Raw genomic sequence first — 26,483 nt, 5'->3', positions numbered from 1 at the left:
AGTAGAAGGAAATAAAACTCCAACAATAGCAGTTGCTTTAGAAGCAGAGAAGGCCTTTGACAGAGTAGTATGGAATTATTTATTCAAAGTACTACAAAAATTCAGCCTACCAGAGAAATATATTAATTGGATTAAAGCATTATATAAGGGGCCATTGGCGAAAGTGTCAGTAAATGGATATATATCAAAACAATTTAACTTAAGCAGATCAACAAGGCAGGGATGTCCATTATCTCCCTCACTGATCGCGATAGCTATAAAACCACTAGTAGAACTGATAAGAACAGAAAATAAAATAAGAGGGATAAAAATAAAAGAGAAGGAATATAAAATCAGTCTATTTGCAGATGACATTATAATATACTTAACAGAACCAGAAATATCAATAAAAGAATTACATAGGAAATTGAAGGAATATGGAGAAGTATCGGGGTACAAGATCAACGCAAATAAAAGTGAAGCAATGCCTATGAATAATGCGGATTTCACAAAGTTTAAGAAAGAATCACCATTTAGATTGCAAACACAAGCAATGCGATACCTAGGTATACAACTAAATAAAAATCTTGGCCATCTATATAAACTAAATTACCATCCATTAATGAAAAAAATTACAAGACGACTTAGAGCATTGGAAAGACTTACCACTAACACTGATAGGAAGGATAAACTATTAAAATGAACATCTTCCCAAGGATACAATACCTATTTCAGTCATTACCAATTCACCTAACAGAGAAATTCTTCAAGGAGCTAAAGAAAATAATAAGGAAATTCTTATGGAAAGGGGGGAAACCGAGGATAGCACTAGATAAATTAACAGAATGGTACAAACAAGGAGGCTTACAACTACCAAACTTTAAGAATTATTATAGAGCCGCACAATTAAGATACCTATCAGATTTTTATCAAACAAGGGGAAAAACCAGATTGGACCAGATTAGAACTAGATAAAATAGGGGAGAAGATACCTGAACATATACTATATAAATGGGATGAAAAATTGGTGCAACGTAGGAATTCACCGGTATTGCATCATCTGCTCAACATTTGGAAGAAGATTCACGTAGAAAGGAATAAAACAAATTACCAACTACCAAAACTAATATTGACGCAAAATCAACTAATCCCTTTCACAATAGATATCCTTTCCTTCAGAGAATGGGAGAGAAGGGATCAAAAGAATAGAAAATTGTTTTTCAGGAAATAAATTATTATCCTTTGAACAAATGAAGGATAAATATAATATAACTCATGATACAATGTTTGCATACCACCAACTGAAAACCTACTTGAAGGACAAATTGGGAAACAGTCTGAGGTTACCAGAAGGAAGCAATTTTGAATATGTGATTACAAACACAATGATCATTAAAAAATTTATAACAAACATGTACATCAAACTGCAAGAAAAGGAGAACGAGGAAACAAACGGTAAACCTAAACAAAAATGGGAACAAGAACAAAACATAAAGATAAAGAATGAAACATGGGAAAAGCTATTCTCTGGAACTATGAGAAATACAATAAACACGAGGTTACGCATGATACAATATAACTGGATACACAGGCTATACATCACACCTCAAAAGTTAAATAAATGGGACCCAACAGTATCAGACAGATGTTTTCGCTGTAAAAAGGAAACGGGAACAACAATTCATGCAATTTGGACATGTGAGAAAGTGGAAAAATTTTGGGAAGATCTAAACCAGATATTAAATAAAATCACAAAAAGCAATATACCAAAATACCCAGAGATCTACCTCCTAAGTAATATAAGAAACAAAGAATTTGGACTCGATTTGGATGGAGCACAAAAAAGATTTGTTATGATAGCCCTAGCTGTAGCAAAAAAATCTATTATGTCAACCTGGAAATTAGAAGACAATTTGAGAATACAACAATGGTACATAGAAATGAATAAATGTATTCCATTAGAAAAAATAACATATAATTTAAGAAATAACATCACAATATTCGAATAAATATGGGAGCCTTACATGAAATACAATAGAGAAATCCTACCATGGACTTCCACCACCTAAAATGACAGAAGGAGTAGACAACGAAAAGAACTGACTCAGTAAAATTTCTTGTTTATTTTTATTAAGTGACAACATTGTTTAACTTGTTTAATGTATCTTATAGATTGAACTTCAAATAAATTGGAAGGGGGGTGGGAGAGGGAGGGAAGGGACGGGGGAAAAAGGGGGAGAAAATGACACTATATATTCAAGAGGAAAAAATGTCTGTATGTATCTTGGTCAGTGTGGTTTATAGTGTGAAAAATAAAAAAAAATTTAAAAAAAATTTTTTTAAGAATCAACAGTGGGATCCAGAGATCTTTGGAAAACTATGTTGATGCCTTGTTTGGTTAGTAAAGACTGGAGTTGATGAACCAGACCACAAACAAGATATTGTCTATCAGTTTCACAGTTGTAACACAGACATCAAAGATTTTTCTTTTGAAAAAAAGAGTTAACAGCCATTCCAAGAAAATGAGGCTCATTTGTGCAAATGCCTGGGGTCTGCTCAGGATTCATGTTTCTTAAGGTAAATTAAAACAAGGGCTTTTGTAGTTTTCTGTACTTTCCTTTGTATGTATTGCCTGCAGGCTGTATCTGTTCCTCTTATGTTTTGATTTAATTTAATTTAGAGATTCAGCATGGTCCCACTACCCAAACACAGATCAATTAACCAACTAACACATTTTGGAATGTGGGAAGAAATTGTAGCACTCGGAAGATATCCACAAGTTCACAGGGTGACTGTACGAATGCTTTACAGACAGTGGGAGATTTGAACTCAGCTCTTTGGTGCTGCAGTGTTGTGCTCACTGTGTCACTGTGAGAATGTCATGAAATAATCAGTATTTAAGACAGATAGATTTCTGAACAATAGACGAATTAAGGGTTATGGGATATGGGGAACAGGCAGGTAAGTGGAGCTGAGCCCACGGCCAGCTCAGCCTTGATCTTATTAAGTGGCAGACCAGGCTTGATGGACTGAATGGCCAACTCCTGCTCTGTTTCTTGTCATCAACCTCGTTCTAAGACACTTTACATTGTTATGTTGGATTAGGCAAATAGGAAAGCTGTGACTTAATTTAGCAGGCTGCCTATTTTACGAATCAGTTGGTCTTCATTCAATTTTGTCCAACAGTAAACTATATAGAAGTTGCATTTTCATTGTGTGGAAGGGGTGTTTTGAGAGGGTAAATGAACAGTTTCTAGTTCGTGCATTTCAGCATTTTAAAGCAGATTGGAATTTTTTAAGAATTGTTAAATAAAACCAGATGCATGATTAGTACCAACTGATTGTGAAGTTGTATGCTTAGAATTCATAGCTTTTTGTTAAGGATCATACCCATGGTTATTAGAGAAGTGTTGCTGCTTGGAATATTGTTTTATTGACCAAAGACAATGAAAACCAACTCCAGTCAATTTTACATATGTTAAACTTGACCGACAAAAAAATTATGGCAAACATTGATATTGTCATCACAAAGTTTTGTTCTCAAATTTTTTAAAATGTATTTCTGCTACGTTATGAAATTACAAAAAAAAATGGATTTGAACATATGTGCAGTCTTAATAATCTCCCAGGTGTGGAAATCAAAGGACTTTAATTCACATTACCCATTTTGCAGATACAAAGGATCTCTCCTGGAGGAAGGTAAAATGATGCATAAGTTGAATCACGATCGGGTAATAAAGTTGATTGGAGTTATTTTGGAGGAAGGGAATTATTCGCTTGTCATGGAATTCATGGTGAATGGAAATCTGCTGCAGCTTTTAATGAGTGTAAGTTGAAAGAGTTGTATCATCATATCAAGAAGAGTATATATCATAAACATCTTGTAAACCTTGAAAATCTGCACAAAAAACAGCATGGCCATTGGATAATGTGCAAAGAAAGGTGCCAGGTAGAAGGAAGCATTGATTATCTAATAAGCTAAGATTCAACCATGTACCTTCCAATCACAAAAGACTTTGTAACTTCTGCCTGTAATTTATACCACCCAGTGCATTTATTAGCTCTCTAGTGCAGTCCAGGCCATCTTCCTCATTCCATTCTTTACAAGCCTGCAGTCATCCTGAACTTTGCTGATGGTGTCCTAACTTAACCCATTAACTTCCCATTAACCCATCACCTCTGAATTTGTCTACCCCCACTAACTCTTGTTTGAGCTTGTCCTCAATTGTAAAATTGTCACACTTGCTTACAAGTTCCTCCATTGGTCTTGCTTCACCCAATCTTTTAATCACCTATATAATGCTCCAAGATAACTTGCTCTAGTTGTAACTTTGTAATCCTTCCCCAGTTTATTTGCTTCAGAATGTACAGTCAACTGTTAAGATCCTAAATTCTGGAATTAGATGTTCCTTGTTTAAAGCTCTCTGTGAAAAATTTTTAACCAAATTTCAAGGGTCTCTCTGTTCCACCACATTGTTTTACTATCCTGTCATTTATCATTAATTCACAGCTTCAATTGCTCTCCCCAAGTCCATGACTATGAATTTCTCCAGATCAGGGTTCTATTTGCCATTTTGATGCCCATCTGAAGGTAATAAGTTTATTGTCATACACATTGTATAATATACACATGAACTGAAATTCTTGCTTGATGCAGCCAAACAGCTGCTTCAGTTCCCTCCCACATTCCAAAGATGTATCGGTTTAGTTGGTTAATTGGTCATGTTGGGCTAATTGGGCAGCATGGATTTCTGGGCCTGAAATTTATTGCTAAATTTAAAAAAAAAACATAAAAGCAACTAAAAACAACTACCTACATAACACTTAATTCTATTAAAAAGACAATAAAACTCCCAAAAAGTTAGATCATAAATATTCATCAGTCCATTGAAGTCTTGTAGCCTCAATGTCATCAGCAAAGTTAAGCATCTCCTCTATGTACAAGTCCAACTCATTTATATGTTCCACAAAAAACAATTGGGTGAGAGGCTTTGTACCAGACCACCAAATCACTGGAGCAGCTCAGCTGGTTAGGCAGTGTCTGTGGATGGGGGAGATGGGTTAAGGAATTGGCCGATGTTTCGAGTTGAGACTCTGCATCAGATCATGTCTGTCCAGGGTCTCAGACTGAAACGTCAACAATTCTTCCCTTCCATTTACTACAGACGCTGCTCAACCTTCTGAGTTCCTATAGCAGTTTGTTTTTTTACTCCAAATTCTAGCATCTGCAGTCTTGCTTGTCTTCTTACTATTGGGCCAAATGGAATTTGACTGAATCCAGCCCTTCATCTACTAAAATCCACTTTACTGCTGAGAAAATGTATAAGGTAACTTGTTATTTTCCCTTGGATCCAATTAACACTTACAGTCTGATCACATGGATTTCAAAAGCCTTACAAAAATTCATTTTAGGTAAACTCCAATAATCTACTACCCTATCATTTGAAAATATAATGGTTTGGCATCTGGCTCAGCAGTTAATGTTTGCTTTCATCCCTCCCATTGTGCTAGGGCTTCAGTTCCACCAGGTCAGGGTCCCATTTCCCATAGACCTTTTAAACTTGCATGTGCCTCAATATGTGAAGAGAATATCTGCAAGGAACTTTTCTTCTTGGAATAAGACAATGGTTGAGGAGCATAGATAAGATAAATTCCCTTTTTCCCCAGGGTAAATGAATCTAAAGCTAGAGAGAATAGATTTATGATGAAAAGAGAAAGATTGAAAAGGGACATGGGGGGGCACATTCTTCACACAGATAGCGGATCTGTGGGGCAAGCGGTTGAAGCGGGACAATTATAATGTTTAAAAGACATTTAGATGGTGTTACAAGCCCAGAGGACCCCAAAATCCAGCAGCAATAGATATTCACCAAGACAAATAGTTACTTAAACAAAAGTTGCTTTTAATTATCTTTAAACATGAAAACAGGATCAAACTTAACTTATTACTATTTAACTTAACTAACCTAACTTAATCCCCTGCTAATTCTAAGCACATGTGTATGTAATGTGTATGTAAGTTCAATAAAGTTCTTTGACTTACAGTCCAATCTCACTTCTCATTCCTCCAAGTTTACTGGTTGCAGGCAATTCTTAGACTGTGCACAGAATTTAACATTTATGAAGTTCACCAGGCTTTGGTGCTTGAAAGGTAAATGATTACTGTTCAGGAAGATTCTTGATGGTTTTCAGAGAGAGATTTGTAGTTCGCTGGACACCCACAACTGATTCCTTGTAACCAGCCACTTTAGTGTATTGCTGAAGAAACTTGCCCCATCAGGGTTTTCCAGATGATAACCTCTTTCTTTCAGGTCACCACAGAGTTCCTTTATGTTTCACTTATTTCAAGTGAAACATTAGGCAGCCAGTCCTCTCCTCTTGTATGAACCACAAGGGCTTTGACCAGGCTGAACTAAGCACTCACAACCTCTCTTCCAAATGGGGTTTTTCCACAAGCTTGCCAGCTTGTCCTTTTCTAGTCCCAACTGCTGCTGCTGACTGTAGCACTGTAGAACTGAATTTTCTCTCTCTCTCTGAGAAAAAACCTGTTTTCTCTCTCTGCTTGCAAAACCACATGACCCTCTTAGAACAGCAAGTTCCACTCCAGACAGCCTGCAGCTCCGACAAGTTCTTTCATCCGTTGCCTTTTTGTAAATAATAATGCATTAGTGAAGTCCCTTGGGCACTCTCCAAAGCTTTTGCAAAGGCTCTTAGAGTTGGCCTGTCTAGCATGAACAGAGCTCCAGTATTTTAAATAAGATCTGTTTTAAAGAGTTTGTATGTGGCCTACACTAAAAAAGCTGCCCCAATTTATCTCCCAAAAACATATCTATAATCTGTCACAATGGATATATGGAACGGAAAGATTGAGAGCAAAGGCAGCCAATGGGACTACCTTGGGAGGCATGGGCAATTGAGTTGAAGAGCCTGTTTCTGTTCTGTAGAACTCCATAACTCTATGGCCATTGAAATTTACTAGATCCTCCGACTGTGGCTCACATCAAGACCAGAATCTAGATATTAAGTGCATCAAGCCTCTCAGTTTGGCAGCTGGATGATGCATCCATAGATAACTTGCATCTTGCTTCTGTGCAGTCCATGCTACATTGTGAAGGGTTAAAGGTACAAGTTCTGCTGACTCAGCACTAGTCTGCCAGTGGCTCGCTGCTAGCCAGAATCATTGCAGTGTGTCCCAGTTTAGTGTAAGAGTCAAACAACTCGAGGTGTGGGGACAAGGGAAGGTAGCTGGGGGCAGTGTTGACTAAATAGGTATGGATTCTTGAAAGTGGCAGCACAAATCAAAAGAATAGTTAGTGAAGCACAGTATGACGCGCTGTCTCTGGGTTCTGAATGTCCTGATGCAGTTCATTAACATTCTGCACCAAGGTGAACCATTTGCTTTTTATGAATCATTTTATTTTCCAGGTAACTATCCCATTACCTGTAAAAGGAAGAATAATACTGGAAATCATAGATGGGATGACTTATTTGCATATCATGAACATTGTACACAAAGACTTAAAGCCTGAAAACATCTTGGTCGATGCAGATTATCATATCAAGGTAAAAACCAAATATATTCTGATGAATGATCTTCCACCCAAAATGCTCTCCACTTTTTTCTCTGACACTGCACTCCCAGCATGTTCTAGTTTCATTTAAAATTGAGCAAAATTCAGCCATGAATTTGAGGTCCAGTTGGCAAGGAGCGAAGAGGCGGGAGCGTGCTGTGCTGAACGGACGTGAGTAGAGTGGTCCTAATTTATCTATTTATTTTAAAAGTCAGGTGTGTATTTATTTATTTAAATTGTAAGGGGAAGGGTTTGTTGGTGTAAATTTAAAGTTAAAGTAGTTAATTTAATTTTAAGTTAAAATTTAAAAGGGGGAGGGTGCTAGTGCGCAGGCGTGTGGTGACGTCAACAGGGAGGGAGTTTTAAAAACAAAGAAAACCTTACCTCAGTTGAGGTCCAGTTGGCAAGGAGCGAAGAGGCGGGAGCGTGCTGTGCTGAATGGACGTGAGTAGAGTGGTCCTAATTTATCTATTTATTTAAAAAGTCAGGTGTGAATTTATTTATTTAAATTGTAAGGGGAAGGGTTTGTTGGTGTAAATTTAAAGTTAAAGTAGTTAATTTAATTTTAAGTTAAAATTTAAAAGGGGAGGGGGCAAGTGCGCAGGCGTGTGGTGACGTCAGCAGGGAGGGAGTTTTAAAAACAAAGAAAACCTTACCTCAGTTGAGGTCCAGTTGGCAAGGAGCGAAGAAGCGGGAACGTGCTGTGCTGAACGGATGTGAGTAGAGTGGTCATTTAGTCTTAATTAAGAGTTAATAATTTAGGTGGGGATTGCTGTTCAGTGCAGAGACAGTAATTGAATAGGGAGTGCAGGTGGGAGTAATTAAAGGAAACTGGTTAGGATTGGACAGTGCTAGTGGTCACATTGGGTAATGTATTAAAGTAAAGGAAAGGTTTTTGGGAGCGGCAGCGAGTGAGCGGCCCAAGCGAGTGAGTGGGAGCACAGGTTGAGGACGAGTCACTGCACATTAAGGTAAGATAGTCTTTATTACTACTTCATTGGGGTAAAGGATGAGTGTTCGGGCTGTGTGTTGTTGGGAGTGCCAGATGTGGGAGGTCCTGGAGTCTTCCAGACTCCCGGATGTCCATATCTGCACTAGGTGTGTCGAGCTGCAGATTCTTAGGGACCGTGTTAGGGAACTAGAGCTGCAGCTTGATGATCTCAGGCTGGTTAGGGAAACAGAGGAAGTCATAGACAGGAGTTACAGCCAGGTGGTCACACCAGGGCCACGGGAGGAGGAAAGGTGGGTAACAGTTAGGAGAGGGACAGAAAAATGTAAGGTGCCAGAGAGGAGCCCTATGACTGTAACCCTCAGCAATAAGTACGCCTCTTTGAGTACTGTTGAGGAGGACATCAAAGTTGGGGGGAGCAGCAGTGGCTGTGCCTCTGGCACGGAGTCAGCCCCTGTAGCTCAGAAAGGTAGGGAACTCCATAGTTAAGAGGACAGATAGGGGATTCTGTGGACGCAGCAAGGAGAACCAGATGGTGGTTTGCCTCCCTGGTGCCAGCGTCCGGAATGTTGCTGCTCGTGTCCCGGATATCCTAAAGTGGGAGGGACAGGAGCCAGAGGTCGTGGTACATGTAGGTACCAATGACATAGGGAAGAATAGAGAAGAGGTCCTAAAAAGTGAGAATAGGCAGTTAGGTAGGGAGTTAAAAAGAAGGACCGCAAAGGGGGTAATCTCTGGATTACTCCCTGTGCCACGTGACAGTGAGAATAGAAATAGAATGAGGTGGAGGATTAACACGTGGCTGAAGGGGTGGAGTAAGGGGCAGGGTTTCAAGTTTCTGGATCACTGGGGCCTTTTTTGGGGAAGATGTGACCTGTACAGTAAGGACGGGTTACACTTAAATCCCAGGGGGACCAGAATCCTGGCAGGTGTATTTGCTAGGGCTACTCAGGATCCTTTAAACTAGAATGGTTGGGGGGAGGGAGCAAAATAGTACAGAGCAGTAAGGAGAAGGTTAGAATGCAAACAAAGAAAGTTTGCAGTAAGTATTTGAATATGGATGGGCAGGTGATAGAGAAAGGAAATGCTCTGGAAGAAGATGAAGGGCAATTGGCAGGAAAATGAAATAATGTTGTCATTAAAGATGAGGGAAAACAGGGATTAAGAATTGGGAAATCTCTGAAATTCATATATTTTAATGCCAGGAGTATTGTAAAAAAGGTGGATGAGCTGAAGGTGTGGATTGATTCTTAGAAGTATGATGTGGTAGCGATTAGTGAGATATGGTTGCAGGAGGGATGTGATTGGCAGCTGAATATCCCTGGGTTTCGTTGCTTTAGGTGTGATAGGCCACGGAGGCTATTTGGGTGGAACTGAGGAGTGGGAAAGGAGAGGTTACACTTGTAGGGGTGTATTATAGACCACCCGGAGGGGACCGAGACCTAGAGGAGCAAATCTGTAGGGAGATGGTGGATATTTGTGATAAGCACAGGGTTGTAATTATGGGAGATTTTAATTTTCCACATATAGATTGGGAAACACATTCTGTGAAAGGGCTGGATGGGTGTGAGGAGATGCGAAAGGACTTGCAGGGTGTGCATTGGGACAATTTGTTTTATGGGCAGGATGTAGTAGAGAGATGGAAGTCTTTTAAAGATCAGATTTTGAGAGTGGAAAAGCTTTATGTTCCTGTTAGGTTAAAAGGAGGGGCAAAAGGTTTGAGAGAGCCGTGGTTTTCAAGGAATATTGGAAACTTGGTTCGAAGAAAAAGGGAGGCGTACATTAGATATAAGAAGCATGGAGTTAAGGAGATGTTTGAAAGATACATTGAATGTAAGAGGAATCTTAAGAGAGGAATTAGAAAAGATAAAAGAAGGTACGAGGAGACTATAGCAAGCAGGGTGAAAATTAATCCAAAAGGGTTCTACAAATATGTTTATGGTAAAAGGAAAGCGAGAGACAAAATTGGTCCCTTAGAGAATCAGAGCAGAAAACTGTGTGTGGAGCCTAGAGAAATGGGGGAGATATTGAACAATTTCTTTTCTTCGGTATTCACCAAGGAGAAGGATATTGGGATATGTGAGATTAAAAAAAGCAAATTGGGTAAATATGGAGAATATAGTGATTACAAAAGATGTAGTGTTAGGGCTTTTGAGGAATATAAAGATGGATAAGTCTCCGGGACCAGACGGGATCTTCCCCAGGACATTGAGAGAAGTAAAGGAGGAAATAGCAGCGGCTCTGACGGTAATTTTCCAAATGTCATTAGAGATGGGGATAGTGCCGGAGGATTGGCATATTGCGCATGTGGTTCCGTTATTTAAAAAGGGTTCAAGGAGGAAGCCTGGCAATTATCGGCCTGTAAGTTTGACGTCTGTGGTAGGTAAATTAATGGAGAAAGTTCTGCGAGATAGTACTTATAAATATCTGGATAGACAGGGTCTGATCAGGAGCACTCAACACGGATTTGTGGGCGGAAGGTCCTGTTTGACCAATCTGATTGAATTTTTTGAAGAGGTGACAAGGAATGTGGATGAGGTTAGCGCAGTGGATGTTGTCTATATGGACTTCAGTAAGGCCTTCGATAAGGTACCACATGGAAGGATAGTTAGGAAGGTGCAGTCTTTAGGTATAAATTTTGAGATAGTCAAATGGATTGAACATTGGCTGAAAGGGAGAGGCCAGAGAGTGGTAGTGGAAAATTGTCTGTCAGGTTGGAGGCCGGTGACCAGTGGTGTGCCTCAGGGATCTGTATTGGGCCCATTGTTGTTCGTTATATACATTAATGATCTAGATGATGGGGTGGTGAATTGGATTAGTAAATGTGTAGACGATACTAAGATAGGTGGAATAGTGGATAATGAAGAAGGTTTTCAAGGATTGCAGAGGGATTTGGGCTGCTTAGAAATGTGGGCTGAAAAATGGCAGATGGAATTTAATGCTGATAAGTGTGAGGTGCTTCATTTTGGTAAGAAGAATCAGAACAGGACATACGTAGTAAATGGGAGAGCATTGATGAATACAGAAGAGCAGAAGGATTTAGGAGTAACGGTACATCGTTCCCTGAAGGTAGAAACTCATGTGAATAGGGTGGTGAAGAAGGCTTTTAGTATGCTGGCCTTTATCAATCATTGCATGGAATATAGGAGTTGGGAAGTGATGTTGAGATTGTATAAGGCATTGGTGCGGCCTAATTTAGAGTTCTGTCTGCAGTTCTGGTCGCCTAATTATAGGAAGGATATAAACAGAGTGGAGAGAGTGCAGAGAAGATTTACCAGAATGTTACCTGGGTTTAAGCATCTAGAGTAAAGGGAGAGATTGGGCAGATTAGGTCTTTATTCTTTGGAGCGTAGAAGGTTGAGAGGGGATTTGATAGAGGTATTTAAGATTATGAAAGGGATAGACAGAGTGGATGTGGATAGACTATTTCCGTTAAGAGTAGGAGAGATTGGAACAAGAGGACATGAGTTAAGAGTTAAGGGGCAGAGGTTTAGAGCTAACATGAGGGGGAACTTCTTTACTCAGAGAGTGGTAGCGGTGTGGAATGAGCTTCCCGGAGAAATAGTGGCGGCAGAGTCAATTTTATTATTTAAGAAAAAGCTGGACAGGTATATGGATGAGAAGAAGGTGGAGGGTTATGGTCATTGTGCAGGTAGGTGGGACTAGAGAGGAGTGTTTGTTTCGGTGCGGACTAGAAGGGCCTAATGGCCTGTTTCCGTGCTGTAATTGTTATGTTATGTTAAGTAATTTGTTTTACTAAGGATAATTATGTTAATTAGTCTTATTATTCACCAGCTTTGTTTTGAGATAAGACAATAGAAATGTAATTCTGAGCAGAAGCTGGGATCTCAGTTTGACATCTTATTTGAATCCTATGAGAGTGCAGTACATCTTCAGATCTGGAAGTATGTGCTGATGTCCTTGGAGTAAAACATGGCCCCACAACCTTCTAACTCAATGGAAATGATTGAGCAAAAATACTGGCAGGGCCTTACATTTGCTTTGATGAAGTTTATTGATCTTTGGGTCTCTGGATTCAAGAGATTTCTCGCTGGGGTGGAATTCTTTGCCAGATTAAACAGGGCAGGCTAATCATTCAGATTGTGCAAGGCCATTGCAAAAGCATTTCAATGAAGCTAATCAAGTGTTCAGAGAAAGAGAGACCATGTAAGAAGATTTGGCAATGTGTGAGCACAGATATTTGAAGGTGATGGGCAGGATAAGAAAATGACAAAGAAAAAGACAGGATCCTGGTCTTAACTTCTAGAGGTGTAAAGTCAAACAGCACAGAGGTTATGTTGAACATGAGCTAGTGTGTCTATTTCTTGTCACCATACCATCGGAAGGATATAAAGACATGTAAGATACGAAAGGATTAGATTTTTGTAGAGTAAATTTACATAGGTTGATGCAACATTGTGGGCCAAAGGGCCACACTGTACTCTGTTGTTAAGTTCTATGTTCTAAAACCTAGGGATGGACAACAATTGGTAGAAGAGATGTGAAAATATCAGAAAGTAACTTGCGAAAACTGAGATTCTTCTTAGAGAAGAGAAGGTGTGATGAAATTTTATGGCAGTGTTTGAGGTCATGAAAAATCCAAGCAATGATAAAGGATAAACTCTTCCACCTGATGAAATGGTTGAGAGCCAGAAGATGTTCTCCGGCTGACCACTTTAATGCAACAAGATGAGTTACGAGAAGGAAGTTGTTCATATGGGCAATGGCTTCTGTCTAGGCCAGTGGTTCTCAACCTTTTTCTTTCCACTCACATCCCACTTTAAGTATTCCCTATGCCATAGGTGCTCTGTGATTAGTAAGGGATTGGTTAAGATGCTATTTGGGAGGAGATAAAAAGTTTTAAAACCACTGTTTTTATCATACCTAATTGACTCATGTTCACGGTTTCTTAACTCCAAAGGAAATGGGTCAATGACAATTTCTCTCAAGCAAAATATTTCATTTGTTGAGGATGAGCAGTGTAAGAAGCACAGCCACCACGCTGAGGGTCGTTAACGACTGTTTTATTTGAATTTGGTGTGTGCCCCTTTAAGGGCAGCATTGGTTCAGTCACCCTGTGCGTGATGACGTCACAATTGCTGCCCAGCTGCGCCATGTGGCGTTACAAACAGGGATGGTTCGCCCTGAGCGAATGCGCCACCACACAACCCCACCCACCCCCCCCAGAATTGGCTACGCGTCTCACCGATTGGGCAGGCGGCCTCGTTGCTTGGCCTGGCCATCTGCACCGGCTGCGACATATCCAGATGGGCCGTCTTCAGGCGGTCCACCATAAAAAGTTCCTCCCTTCCCCCAACATCCTGTGTGAAGGTTCCGCCGGACCAGTGTAGGACCTTGTACGGATCCTTGTACAGGCGCTGCAGCGTTGCCGCCTGCGGTCCTCTCCAAACGAACATGAATTGGGCAGAGTTGAGTTCCTTGGGGAGGTGAGTCGGCTGAGTGCCGAGGTGCACTGGAGGTGGGGGGGGCCAGGGAGGCCAGTCTCTTGCGGAGGTCCGCCAGCAGGTTCGCGTCCCCAGGTGCGATGTCGGGATCTGGGACGAAGAACTCGCTGGGCAGGGAGAGTGGTGCGCTGTACACCATTTTCGACGCTGAAGCTTACAGGTCCTCCTTGGGTGCCGCCCTGATCCCGAGGAAAATCCAGGGTAGTTCATCTGCCCAGTCTGGGCCGGTGAGTCTGGCCATGAGCGAGGACTTCAGGTGCCAGTGGAACCTCTCCACCAAACCGTTAGACTGTGGATAGTAGGCCGTGGTGTGGTGGAGCTTGACCCCCAGGAGTTTTGCCATTTGGGTCCACAGAGAGATGTGAACAGGGCACCCCTGTTGCTAGTGATGTGTGCCGGGACCCCAAACCGGTTGATCCACTGGCTGACCAGGGACTTGGCACACGTCTCCGCAGAGGCTTCCTCGATGGGGATAGCCTCGGGCCATCTAGTGGCCCGGTCCACCACCATGAGTAGGTAACGCACCTCCCTGGACACCGGCAAGGGGCCAATGACATCTACGTGGATGTGCTGAAACCTGCATGCCGCCGAGTCCTGGATGGGAGCCTGCATGTGCAGGTGGACCTTGGAGGTCTGGCACCTGGTGCAGTTCTTGGCCAGCTCCGCCACCTCTTTTTTAAGCCATATGAACCGCTCTGCGACCATCTGTACGGTCGTCTTTACTGCAGAGTGAGCGAGGTCATATACTAGACTGAAGACTCTCACTCTCCAGTGTGGTGGGACTACCGGACCTGGCATACCTGTTGAAACATCGCAGAGTAGCGTGTCCGGGCTGTTGTGTACTTGGACGTCCTTGAGCTTGAGGCTTGAGATGGCGATCCACAGGGCTTGCGTCGCTGCGTCGGTTCTCTTGGCCTGGGCTAGTTGTGCGTAGTCCTACCCTGGGGTGAGCATGTTGATGGCCGGGTGCTAGAGTGCATCCGCCACCACATTGTCCTTGCCTGCCCTATGCTGGATGTCGGTAGTGAACTCCGACAAGTAAGAGAGGTGGCGCTGTTGTCTGGCGGTTCACGGGTCCTTGGCCATCACCAGTGCCTGAATGAGGGGCTTGTGGTCCATCAAGACTGCGTAAGGCCTGCCCTCCAGGAAGTAACGAAAATGCCGGATGGCCAAGTACAGTGCCAGGAGCTCCCGGTTGAAGGTGCTGTACTTGAGCTCTGGCGATTGCAGCTGCTTGCTGAAAAAGGCCAGCGGACGCCATTGATCCTCGTCATTGTTCCAGGACCCTCCTCCCCGACTGCTGTAGCTGAGACGTCCACAGAGAGTGTCGTGTGTGCTTCCGGCCGTGGGTGCACCAGCAGCATCGCGCTGGCAAGGGCTTCCTTTGTCACCGCGAACGCCTTATCCGCCTCTTCCAGCCAGGATAAGGTTTTTCCTTTGGTGGCCATCAGTGCGAACAATGAGCGCATGGTACGGGCGGCCCCGGGGATGAACTGATGGTAAAAGTTCACCATTCCCACAAACTCCTGCAGGCCTTTAAGGGTGGAGGGCTTGGGGAAAAGTTGGACTGCTGCCACCTTCTCTGTTGTCGGGGCAGCCCCAGCCACTGAAATGGTATCCCCCAGGAATGGAGGGACTCCTTGCTGAACTGGCATTTGGCCCCGTTAACCATAAGGCAGTGGTGGGCTTTGAGCTCCTTGCGGTTGCAACTGGTAATCAGGATATCATCCAGGTAGATGAATGCAAAGTCCAGATCCTTTCCCACCGCATCCATGAAGCACTGGAACGTCTGGGCCACATTCTTTAAGCTAAATGGCTTGTGGAGGAACTCAAAGAGGCCAAAGGGGGTGATAATGGCCGTCTTACCCACATCGTCTGGGTGCACCGAGATCTGATGGTATCTCTGCACGAGGTCCACTTTGAAGAAAACCCGTGCACCGTGGAGGTTGGAGGCAGAGATTAACACTGTCCTCCAGCCCCCAGACGATTTCGGGACCATGTGGAGTAGCGATGCCCAGGCACTGTCCGAGCATCAGACGATTCCCAGCTCCTGTCGTCTAGAAAACTCTTCCTTTGCCTGCTGGAGCTTTTCAGACAGCAGACATCTGTGCCTAGCATGCAGCAGAGGACCTTGCGTGGCAATGTAATGGAAGACCCTGTGCTGTGGCAGGGCGTCGTTGAAGCGTTGCTCCAAGATGGCGGGGAACTTGTGGAGAATGTCAGAGAACTCATCCCTGGCGGCGGCTATGGCAGCGATTTCCAGCTTGCAGGCATCTGCTGTGTCCAATTGTACAGAGTGGAATGTGCGAGTGTTGACCAGCCTCTTGCCCTTCATGTGGACCGTGAGCCCTCAGGAAGTCGGCCCCCAGCAGCGCAGTGCCTACCGAGGCTCGCACAAACCTCCAGTGGAGTTTTTCCTTGCTGATCTGGATCTGTGCCCTATGGGTGCCGTAGGTCTTTTTTTTTAAAACTTTATTTAAAATTTTATGACATGAATAAAATAAAAATTACATTTAAAGAAATAATAAAAAATAAGATAATAAAAATTAGAATACTACATCATTAAACTACACAAATTAACCCCCCCGCAATAATTATAACACAACATTAATTGTCTAATTTAAAATTAGTCCAACCCTCCCCCCAAAATAAAGAGTGAAGAATTAATTAACAATGTTGTAAATAAAATAGAAAAAACCCCACTTACAAAAAAAAGGATAAAACTTAACAACAAAAATTACTAACAACAAAAAAAATATCAATACTAAAATAATACCCTTAAACATATATTTAAATCAAACATAATACATGTATTTAACAAATGAAATCCACTTTAAAACTATGTTCAAATATTAATATCATATATCAACCACATATCTGTTATACAAAAAAATCATAATTAATAATACATAAATACAGAATTTCCATTAATACCAAGTTTCCTTTATAATTCATCGAGAGAACAAAAACATCCCTTAGAAAAACAATCAGATAAACTTTTTATTCCCTTCCCCTCCCCTTATATAAAAAAAGGAAAAAAATAGTTCAAACTCTTATAAAATTCTCCATATTCTTCATTTATATCATCTTCAAAATTCTCTATCGAAATTAACTTAATTTTATTAAACTCTTCTCCCTCAATGTATTTGTACTTGATTTTCTTCTTTTTCTTCTTATCACCTCATCTTCCTCTTCATCTAATTCAACATCCTCAATTTTTGACTTATTATCTTTTGTGACATCATCCTCTTAAAAAAGAGAGAAAAAATAGAAAAAAAAGCCCCCCAAAAAAAGAGAAAAAAAAAGGAGAGAAAAAAAACCTCCTAATTCCCTCTCAATTACAATCAGAAAACAAAAAGAGTTTTTTAAAAAATTATTTATTTTTAAAAAAAATTTAAAAAACCTTCACTTCTTAACCCAAAAATTAAAAAGAAAAAAAAAACAGGTCGGAGGTCACGACTAAACTTTTAAAAGAACTTTAACGGGCACTTAAAGACAAAACAATAAATCAGAGTCAGGAGAGGTCTGGAAGGCACGTCTGTTCCCTACGCCATCTTGCCACACCCCCGGGTGCCGTAGGTCTTGATGGTGGAGCCATTGACCATCCGCAGGGTTGGACTGCGAGATCGGGTGCAAGTCTCTAAGGCTGTGGGGGTGGGGGGGGCACTCAGCTCGGCCCCTGTGTTCACCAGGAAGCGGCAGCCAGTGAATTTGTCCGTAAAATGAAGGAGGATGTTCACGTGGCCAGCTGTCACAGCCATCAACGGCGGCTGGCCTGGTCGTTTCCTTGAAACCCGCAGGGTTGTCGGCAGTTATGGGCTTGCGCTCCCCAGAGCTGATGGTAGAAACATCAGGTCGACTGGCTCTCCTCTGGCTTGGTCTTGGGCGGCTTGCGGTCGGCTGATTCTCGGTCGTGCCTGGTTGATGGCTCTCATTCTCCCTCTTTGTTCGGCAGAGAGCACCTACCCAGGCTGCAGCTTTGCATGGGTCCAAGAAATCCTCATCCATGAGGAGCAGCTGGATGTCCTCCGGCATCTGCTCGAGGAAAATTTGGCGGAAGAGAAAACAAGGCTTGAGGTCTTCCGCCAGGGCCAGCATTTTGTCCATCAGCGCTGAGGGACTGTGGTCTCCAAGCCTGTCCAAGTGCAGGATCTTGGAAGCCCGTTGCTGGGGGATGAGCCCAAATGTTCCCAGTAGCAGGTTTTTGAGGGCGATGTACTTGCCCACAGCTGGGGGGTGGTGGATGAGGTCGTCCACCCTTGCTGCCGTGTCTTGGTCCAGTGTACTCATGATGTGGTAAAACATAGTGGCATCTGCGGAAATGTTTCGAAGCTGGAACTGTGCTTCTGCTTGGCCAAACCACATCCTCGGGCAGTGGGTCCAGAAGGGGGGGAATCCATAGTTCAGAATCCAGAAAAACGTCTGGGCTTGTCGGGGTCACCAATGTGGTGGATGAGCAGTATAAGAAGCACAGCCACCAGGGTGAGGGTCGTTAACGACTGTTTTATTTGAATTTGACGCATGCCCCTTTAAGGGAAGCGTTGGTTCAGTCACCACGTGCATGATGACGTCACGATTGCTGCCCAGAGTGTGCGGCACACGGGAGGTTTGAGTGAGGAAGAAACGCCCCACGGCGCCATCTTCCCAGTGCTGCCCCACCACGTGGCGTTACAAGTGGGGCTGGTTCACCCTGCGCGAGTGCGCTGCCACACGGTAACAATTGCGTCTAGAGCAGTGATTCTCAACCTTCTCTTCCCACTCACAGACCAGCTTAAGCAATCCCTTACTAATCACAGAGTACCGATGGCATAGGGATTAATTAAAGTGGTATGTGGGTGAAAAGAAAAAGGTTGAGAACCTCTGATCTAGGTACTGGGGAAAATAAATAACATGTCTACTCAGCTGGGTCACTCTTTCAGAGAATTAAATGTCATCAATGGGCCAAATAGTTCATGGGGAAATGCCGTCCATTTATTCCTCCTCTCCAGCCTAGCACTTTTTTGTAAGGTTTTGGCATGGCCCGATGTGAACTGTCGAAGTAAAAGTGGCAGTGCAAGTTACTTTCTCAGTAAATAAGTCTTGACTCCAAACGTTGATTGACCGTCTCTGCTGTGGATGCTGTCTGACCTGCTGAGTTCCTTCAGCAGCTCATTATTTGCTCAGCCCTGCAATTCTGTGCACTGATGGCATTGAAACTAAAAGACTTGTTAATGCTGAGTTCCATTAATTACATGTTCCATGAAAATTGTTCAGCAGCTAATGTTGGCAGAATTAGCTAACAAATATTTTCATGATAATCCTTCCTTTTGACATTAATGAATGAGATTTTCTGCTTTTTGAAATGGTTTATGCATTTGATTTGCCATCCAGAGGAATGTAATGCAAACTTCAATTGGTCTCAAGGCCAGCAGAGACTTAATGGACCAAGGATGCTATGACACTTCTCTGAGAATGCATTCAGATGAGATGGGAGGAAGTGTGGATCATAATTTCCTTGGCATTGAAACTCCAATGACAAATCCCTGCTTTCTTTGAACATGTAGCTAGCTGGAGGTCAGTGTTAAACAAAGGCTACATCATTGAATTACTGCTTTTCTCCGTCTTCCTTGCTGCACTGTTTCACTTAACCTTCATCAAACTTCCCACTGCATTGGATTCATATTCAGAGGTAAGGGGATGTTGTTTAAGCTATGACAACTATGTTCCAGAGCCAAGATCATCTGAACTTCAATAATTGATCTGTCGTGTCCAGGTGCAAACATACAGAGGCTGAACTCCAAGCCATTGTCAGTGTTTTCACTGGAGCATATGAGAGGATGGGCTATTCCTGCACCATTCACAAGATAGATTTAAACGACCACTGTACCAAACTGCTCTCTGACATGAAGAATATCACATCAAAATGCTGGAAAACTTGGGATGCTTCCCCTTCCTTCTCTCAGAGAAGGCAGACTGCAATGATTAAATCCTTCACTGCATCAAGACACTCTTTGGTTGGTCGAGGAAAGGCTATTTGAAGGTCCTGGCACAAAACCAAGATCTTCAAGGCAACAGTGACCCCAGGTACACCTGCCTTTTTGTTGGCTTTGTAGAGCAATCCATGATGAAAGCCTACACAGGCGAGGCTCCTCAACTCATTGATGACCACATTGATGATGTTTCATGAACCCATGAGGAACTGGCCAACTTTATCCATTTTGCTGCTAACTTTCACCCTGACCTTAAGTTCATTTGGTCCATCTCCGGCGACATTCTTTCCTTTCTCAATCTCTCTATCTCCATCTCAGAGACAAACTTTCTACAGATACTTTTTACAAACCTACCAACTCCCACATTTACCTCGACTATATTTTTCACAGCCAGTCCCCCATAAAGATTATATTCCTTTCTCTCAATACCTCTGTCTCTTCACATTTGCTCCCAAGATGAGGTCTTCTAGTCTAGATCATCTGAACTGTCCTCCTTCTTCAAAAAATGTTTTTCCCCTCTACCACTCAGTCCTTAACCACATCTCCTCCAATTCCCACACATCTACCCTGCCCCCCTCTGTCCCTGGTCGCCACACAAAAAAACAGGATTCCCCTTGTCTTCACCCCACCAGCCTCCACATCCAACATATTATCCTTCACAATTTCCATCACCTACATCATGATCCCACCACCTGGCACATCTTCCTCTCTCTACATTCCGTAGAGACCACTCCCACCATCACTCCCTTGTCCATTAATCCCTTCCTACTAATTGTCCCCTTGGCACACTCCCCTGTGACCGCAGGAAGTGCCACACTTAAACCCACTCCTCCTCCTCCTTCACCACCATTCGAGGCTCCCAAACAGTCCTTCCAAGCGAAGCCACACTTGTGAATTTGTGGGAGTCATTTACTACATTCGGTTCTCTCCTGTTGTGGCCTTCTCTATATTGGAGCGACTGGACACGGACTGGGAGATTGCTTCGCTGAGAACTTTCGCTCTGTCTGCATCAATGACAGGGATCTCCCAATGGCTAGCCATTTCAATCCCACTTTCAAGCCAACATGTCTGCCCATGGCCTCATGTACTGCCAAGTCAAGGCCACATGTAATTTGGAGGAGCAATACCTAATATTCTGTCTGGGCACTCTCCAATCGGATGGCATTTACATCGACTACTCTGGTTTCTGTTAGACCACTCCCCATTCTTCCCCATCCCTCCGTCTCTTTTCCTCCAGCTACACCCCTTTCTTCATTCATGGAGTCATCCTCTCTTCCCCCTGTTTGCTGTTATGCCCTCCCTCCCTTGTCCACCTCTTACATTTTGCCTGTGGGACTGTGCTCTTCCCCCCCATGCCCACCCCCCTCACCATTTTGTTCAGACACCTGCCTACATTTTGCTCACATCTTGAAGGGCTCGGGCCCGAAACTTTGGTTATGTATCTTTATCTCTGTTCTATAAAGTACATTGTTTGACCTACTTATTTTCTCCAGCATTGTGTTTTTACTTCAATCACGGTGTCTGTGGACTTTTGTTTTTTAATCCAGTGATCCATGTACCCTTTATGAAATTTGGACTGCTACAACTGGCACCTCAAGGCACAAGGAAAAATATCACAACATTGTCAATGCAAGATCTTTCAAATTGACTGGAGAGACAACTACAGTAAATAAATATTATTGTCCATCTCAACTCACTATCCCAGCATTAAAGCCCCAAATTAACTCAGTTGGCTACTTTGATAAACCATGTTGTTTATGTGCCAAACTCCAGAAACAGATCTTCTGTTCAAAAATGCACAGTTTTGAAATTGAGGGCTTTCTTACAAAGAAGGGTCAGTAGATGGGTAGTTTGTGAGGTGATGCTCTCTTCTACCTCTTACATTTGGCCTCTGTATGTTCCTGATGCATGGTCTAAAATTCCAGGTGTTCCTCCATCTTTAGTCACAATGGGCCAGGCATTCTCAGTTTCGCGTTTATTCAGGGAAGTTTTGAGAGCATATTTGAACCTCTTCTTCTGTCTGCCTGATGATCTTCTCCCATGGTAGAACTTGGAAATGGATCATCCTCTGATCAGTCTGAGACTGTCTCGAAGAAGATTGAACATGGGTGCAAGGTGGGAGGCATTTACCACTAGGTATTTATCATCAATATTAATGATAATATCTTATGGGTGCAAACTTTTAAAGAGCAGAAGGTCCTCAAATAGCAAAGTTCATTCTATTGTAAAATATACATAATTTTACGTGGTGGATTATGAGAAACTTTGATTGATTTGTAATTGGTATCTGATTGTCTTTACCTTTAGATTGCAGATCTTGGTGTGTCGATCTTTCGAACTTGGAGTCGATTGACTACCGAAGAACTTAAGAGGAGATGTCAGATGAGTTCAAAGCCCCAGAATAATGCAGGCACACTGGCCTACCTGGCACCTGAGCATTTGCAGTCCCTAAACGCCAAGGCCACGGAAAAGTCTGACGTTTATAGCTTTGCCATAGTGATGTGGGTTATTTTGACTAATCGAGAACCATATGAAAGTGAGTTACTTCTGGCTGTTCATCAACATTTACTGCTCATTTTTTATGTTTCTTTTCCAGGGTGGCTGTTCAATGTTAATGCATTCAGTTACAATTCTTTCTTCAACTTGAACATTCTCTCAAGAATAAGGATAGCTTGATTCCACTCACGCCTGTGATTTCTGAGGTGGCTAATGAGGAGGGCAATGTAGAAACTGTAGAACACAGGTTGGGCAGGAGGAGACTGTCAGTATGGGTGGATGGATTTAGAGTTATGTTCTTTTCACTGCTTATCTAGGGCTTTTGTGTGCTTCTCTATATCATTCAGAATAGTCCTCATTTTGAAAGTTTACGCAAAAGAACTTCCCAGCATCCATTGGAAAAGTTGTGCTTCAAGGAAGTGTTGAGCACAGCCTTGAATCTTTTTTTTTTCTGTTCATCTGGCAATCTCCACCCATTGCAAAGCTTGGAGTAGTATGTCTCTGGTGTCAGGATTACAAATAATATGCCCAGCCCAATGTAGCCATTTGAGATTAAACGGAGCCTCAATACTGGAGATGTTGATCCAAGATAACATTGATTTTGGGGTATTTATCCTTTCATTGAGTTTTAAAAATCTTGTGGAGAGAGTACTGGAGGTATTTTACCTGTGTCTGAAGATGCCTGCTGCAGGTAATTAAGTCTCTGAAGCATTTAGAGAGCCAATAATCACTGCTGCCCATGAGAGTTTTGTGCCAAATCTGAGGGCTTAATCTGCAAATATTTTATTCCTCGATTGACCAAATTGGGTAATGAATTGAACCATCACTGTCCACCTGTGACAAGAGGAGGTTCCTAAGATATTGGAAGCTGTCTTTTTTTTTCTTGGTCTGATCTTGAATGCCATGGAGCACTACGGGGTGGGTGGGTAGATGTTGGAAAAGATCTTTTTGCTGATGTTGTATGCATGGACCATTCTCATCGAAGCTTCAGTGATTGAGTTGATCAGGTTTAGCAGCTCAGGCCCGAGGAGTGAGCAACTGGAAGTGTCACTTGTATGCAGCATCTCAACCACTGAGCTTTGGGTGACTGTAGTTTTGGATTGTAGTTTCCCATTGGTTCTCAAAATTAGCACCATTCCTATTGATTGTTTCTTTAGACACCACATTGCAACAAGAAGGATTGAGCAAATGACATGGCCAAAATGTAAGAGGTGGACAAGGGAGGGAGGGCATCACAAGTCTTCACTGACGCTAAAAGACATAGGAGCGGAAATGAGCGATTCAGCTCATCAAGTCTGCCCTGTCTTCCATCATGACTAATTTACTCTCCTTTTCAACCCATTCTCCTGCCTTCTCCCCATAACCCTGATTCCTTCCTGACCAAGAACATATCTACCTCCACCTTAAATATCCCCAATGACTTGGCCTACACAACTGTCCACGACAACAAATTCCACAAGTTCACCACCCTCTGGCCAAAGAAATTCCTCACTATCACTCAGGGATCATCCTTGTAAACCTCCTCTAGATCCTCTCCAATGCTAACACGCCCTTCCTTGGATAAGGAGCCCAAAACGTCCTAGGATATTCCAACTATGGTTTGACTAATGCCTTATAACGGTGGTTCTCAACCTTTTTCTTTCCACTCACACCCCACTTTAAGTATTCTCTATGCCATAGGTGCTCTGATTAGTAAGGGATTGCTTAAGGTAGGATGTGAGTGGAAAGAAAAAGTTAAACCACTGTTTTAATCGTACCTAATTGACTCGTTATGTGCATGGTTTCATAACTCCAAAGGAAATGGGCCAATGACAATTTTTCTCAAGCAAAATATTTCAGCAACAATTGGATCTAGAAGAGTGATTCTCAACCATCTCTTCCCACTCACATACCACCTTACGCAATCCCTTACCAATCACAGAGCATAGGGACTACTTAAAGTGGTATGTGAGTAGAAAGTAAAAGGTTGAGAACCACCGTTATAAGGCATTAGTCTCAACATCACATCCCTGCTTTTATATTCTAAACTTCTCAAAATTAATGCTGGCATTCCATTTGTCTTTCTTGCCATTGACTCTGCATGGAAACTGATGAGCACACTTTAACTTGCACGAGCACACTCAAGTCCCTTTGTGCTTCTGATATCTGAACTCGTTCCACCAAAGTGTATAATCGTACACTTCTCTACAGTATACTCCTTCTCCCATTTCCTTGCCCAGTTTCATAACCTGTCAAAGTCCTTCTGCAGACTTGGTACTTCCTCAACACTACCTGTCTCTCCTCTGATCTTTGTATTGTTGCAAACCTGACCACAAAGCTATCTAATCCATCATCTAAATCATTGATAAATAATGTAAAAAGAAGTGGCAAACTGACCTCCACATCATTCCACTAGTCACCAGCAGCCAACCAGAAAAGGCCCCTTTTATCCCCACTCTCTGCCTCTTGCTGGTAAGCCAATCCACTATGCATGCTAGTATCTTTCCCGTAATACCATGGGCTCTCATTTTACTTAGCATCTTCATGTGGAACCTTAACAAAGGTATTTTGAAAATCCAGATAAACCATATCCACTGACTCTCCTTTTTCTGTCCTTCTTCTACTTCCTCAAAAATTCCAACAGATTTATTAGGCAAGATTTCTCCTTCAGGAAACTGTACTGACTTTGACCTATTTTACAGTGTGCCTCCAAGTAGACTGAACCTCATCCTAGATTCTAGTATCTTACCAATTACTGAAGTCAAGCTAATTGGCCAAAAATTTCCTGTCTTTTGCCTCCTTCCTTTCTTAAAGAATGACATTTGCAATTTTCCAGTCCTCAAGTTTCCAAAAGATCACTACCGATGTCTCCACAACTTCTTCAGCTACCTCTTTCAAAACCCTGAGGTGTAGTTCATCTGGTTCAGGTGATATATCCACCTTCTGACTTTTTAACTTTCCCAGCACCTTCTCCTTGGTAATACCAACTACACATACTTCTGGCCCTAGACACCCTTGATATCTGGCACAATGCTTATATCTTCCTCCATGAATACAGATACGAAATACTTATTAAGTTCATCACCCACTTCTTTGCCCTCCATTACTATCTCTTCTGTATTGATTTCCAGCAGTCCATTGTCCACCCTCACCTCTCTTTCGATCTTTATGTATATGAAAAGCTTTTCATATCCTCTTTTACGTTGCTGGTGAGCTTACCTTCGTATTTCATTTTTTTTTCTCCTTACTGCTTTTTTTAGTTGCCTTCTGATGGCTTTTAAAATTTTCGCAATCCTCTTGCTTCCCACTAATTGTTGCCATATTGTTCACCTGCTCTTACGCTGTCTTTGACCTCCCTTGTCAGCCATGGTTGCCTCTTCCTCATCAGAGAACTTCTTCATCATTGGGATGAATTTGTCCTCCGCCTTCCAAAATGATTTCAGAAGCTGCAACACCTGCTGCTCTACTGTCATGCCTGCTTGTTTCCAATCAACTTTGGCCAGCTCCTCCACTGGTATACTGACACTTCTGATTTTAGTTTCTCCCTCTCAAACTGCAGGGTGAATACTATCATAAAATGAGCACTGCCTTGTAGGGGTTCCTTTAACTTCAGTTATCTGATCAACTCTGGTTCATTACACAACACCCATTCCAGAATTGCCAATTATCCTGGTCGTCTTAGCCACAAGCTGTTCCAAAAAGCTATCCCAAAGGCATTCTATAAATTCCTTCTCTTGGAATCCAATATCAACTTGGTTTTCTCAATTAACCTGCATATTGAAATCTTCCATGACTGCTGTAACATTGCCCTTTTTCCATGCCTTTTCTATCTCCCACTGCAATTTGCACATCACATTCTAGCTACTGTTTGGAGGTCTTTATACAACTCCTATCAGTTTTTTTATTCCTACCCTCGGGGATTCTATATCTTTCTATCCACTGTCTCCCCTTTCCAAAGATTTGATTCAATTTTTTTTTGAACCAACAAAACCAGCCCCCACCTCCACCACCTATCTTCCAGTCCTTCTGATACACTTGATACACTGTGTATCCTTGAATATTTATTTCCCAGCTG

At 42.4% G+C, this 26,483-nt stretch overlaps 1 protein-coding gene across 9 annotated transcripts in view; it reads left to right on the top strand.

Annotated features, from left to right (window-relative positions):
• The window catches only part of ripk1l (receptor (TNFRSF)-interacting serine-threonine kinase 1, like), a 97,437-nt gene that overhangs the window by 36,277 nt on the left and 34,677 nt on the right, over nt 1–26,483 (top strand). For 6 of the 9 annotated variants that reach the window (XM_069909082.1, XM_069909047.1, XM_069909041.1 and 3 more), the window contains 3 exons: nt 3,653–3,806; nt 7,405–7,542; nt 22,241–22,469. In XM_069909082.1, coding sequence (XP_069765183.1) covers nt 3,653–3,806; nt 7,405–7,542; nt 22,241–22,469 — 521 coding nt within the window. Of the gene's footprint in view, nt 1–2,411; nt 2,557–3,652; nt 3,807–4,489; nt 4,571–7,404; nt 7,543–21,480; nt 21,599–22,240; nt 22,470–26,483 lie in introns of those variants that run through there. The other 3 variants (XM_069909072.1, XM_069909063.1, XM_069909054.1) reach the window with 3 other exon arrangements.

The sequence above is a fragment of the Narcine bancroftii genome, chromosome 1 (genome assembly GCF_036971445.1).
Source record: "Narcine bancroftii isolate sNarBan1 chromosome 1, sNarBan1.hap1, whole genome shotgun sequence".
Lineage (NCBI taxonomy): Eukaryota > Metazoa > Chordata > Chondrichthyes > Torpediniformes > Narcinidae > Narcine > Narcine bancroftii.
This window is presented reverse-complemented; position numbering and strand designations above follow the sequence as displayed.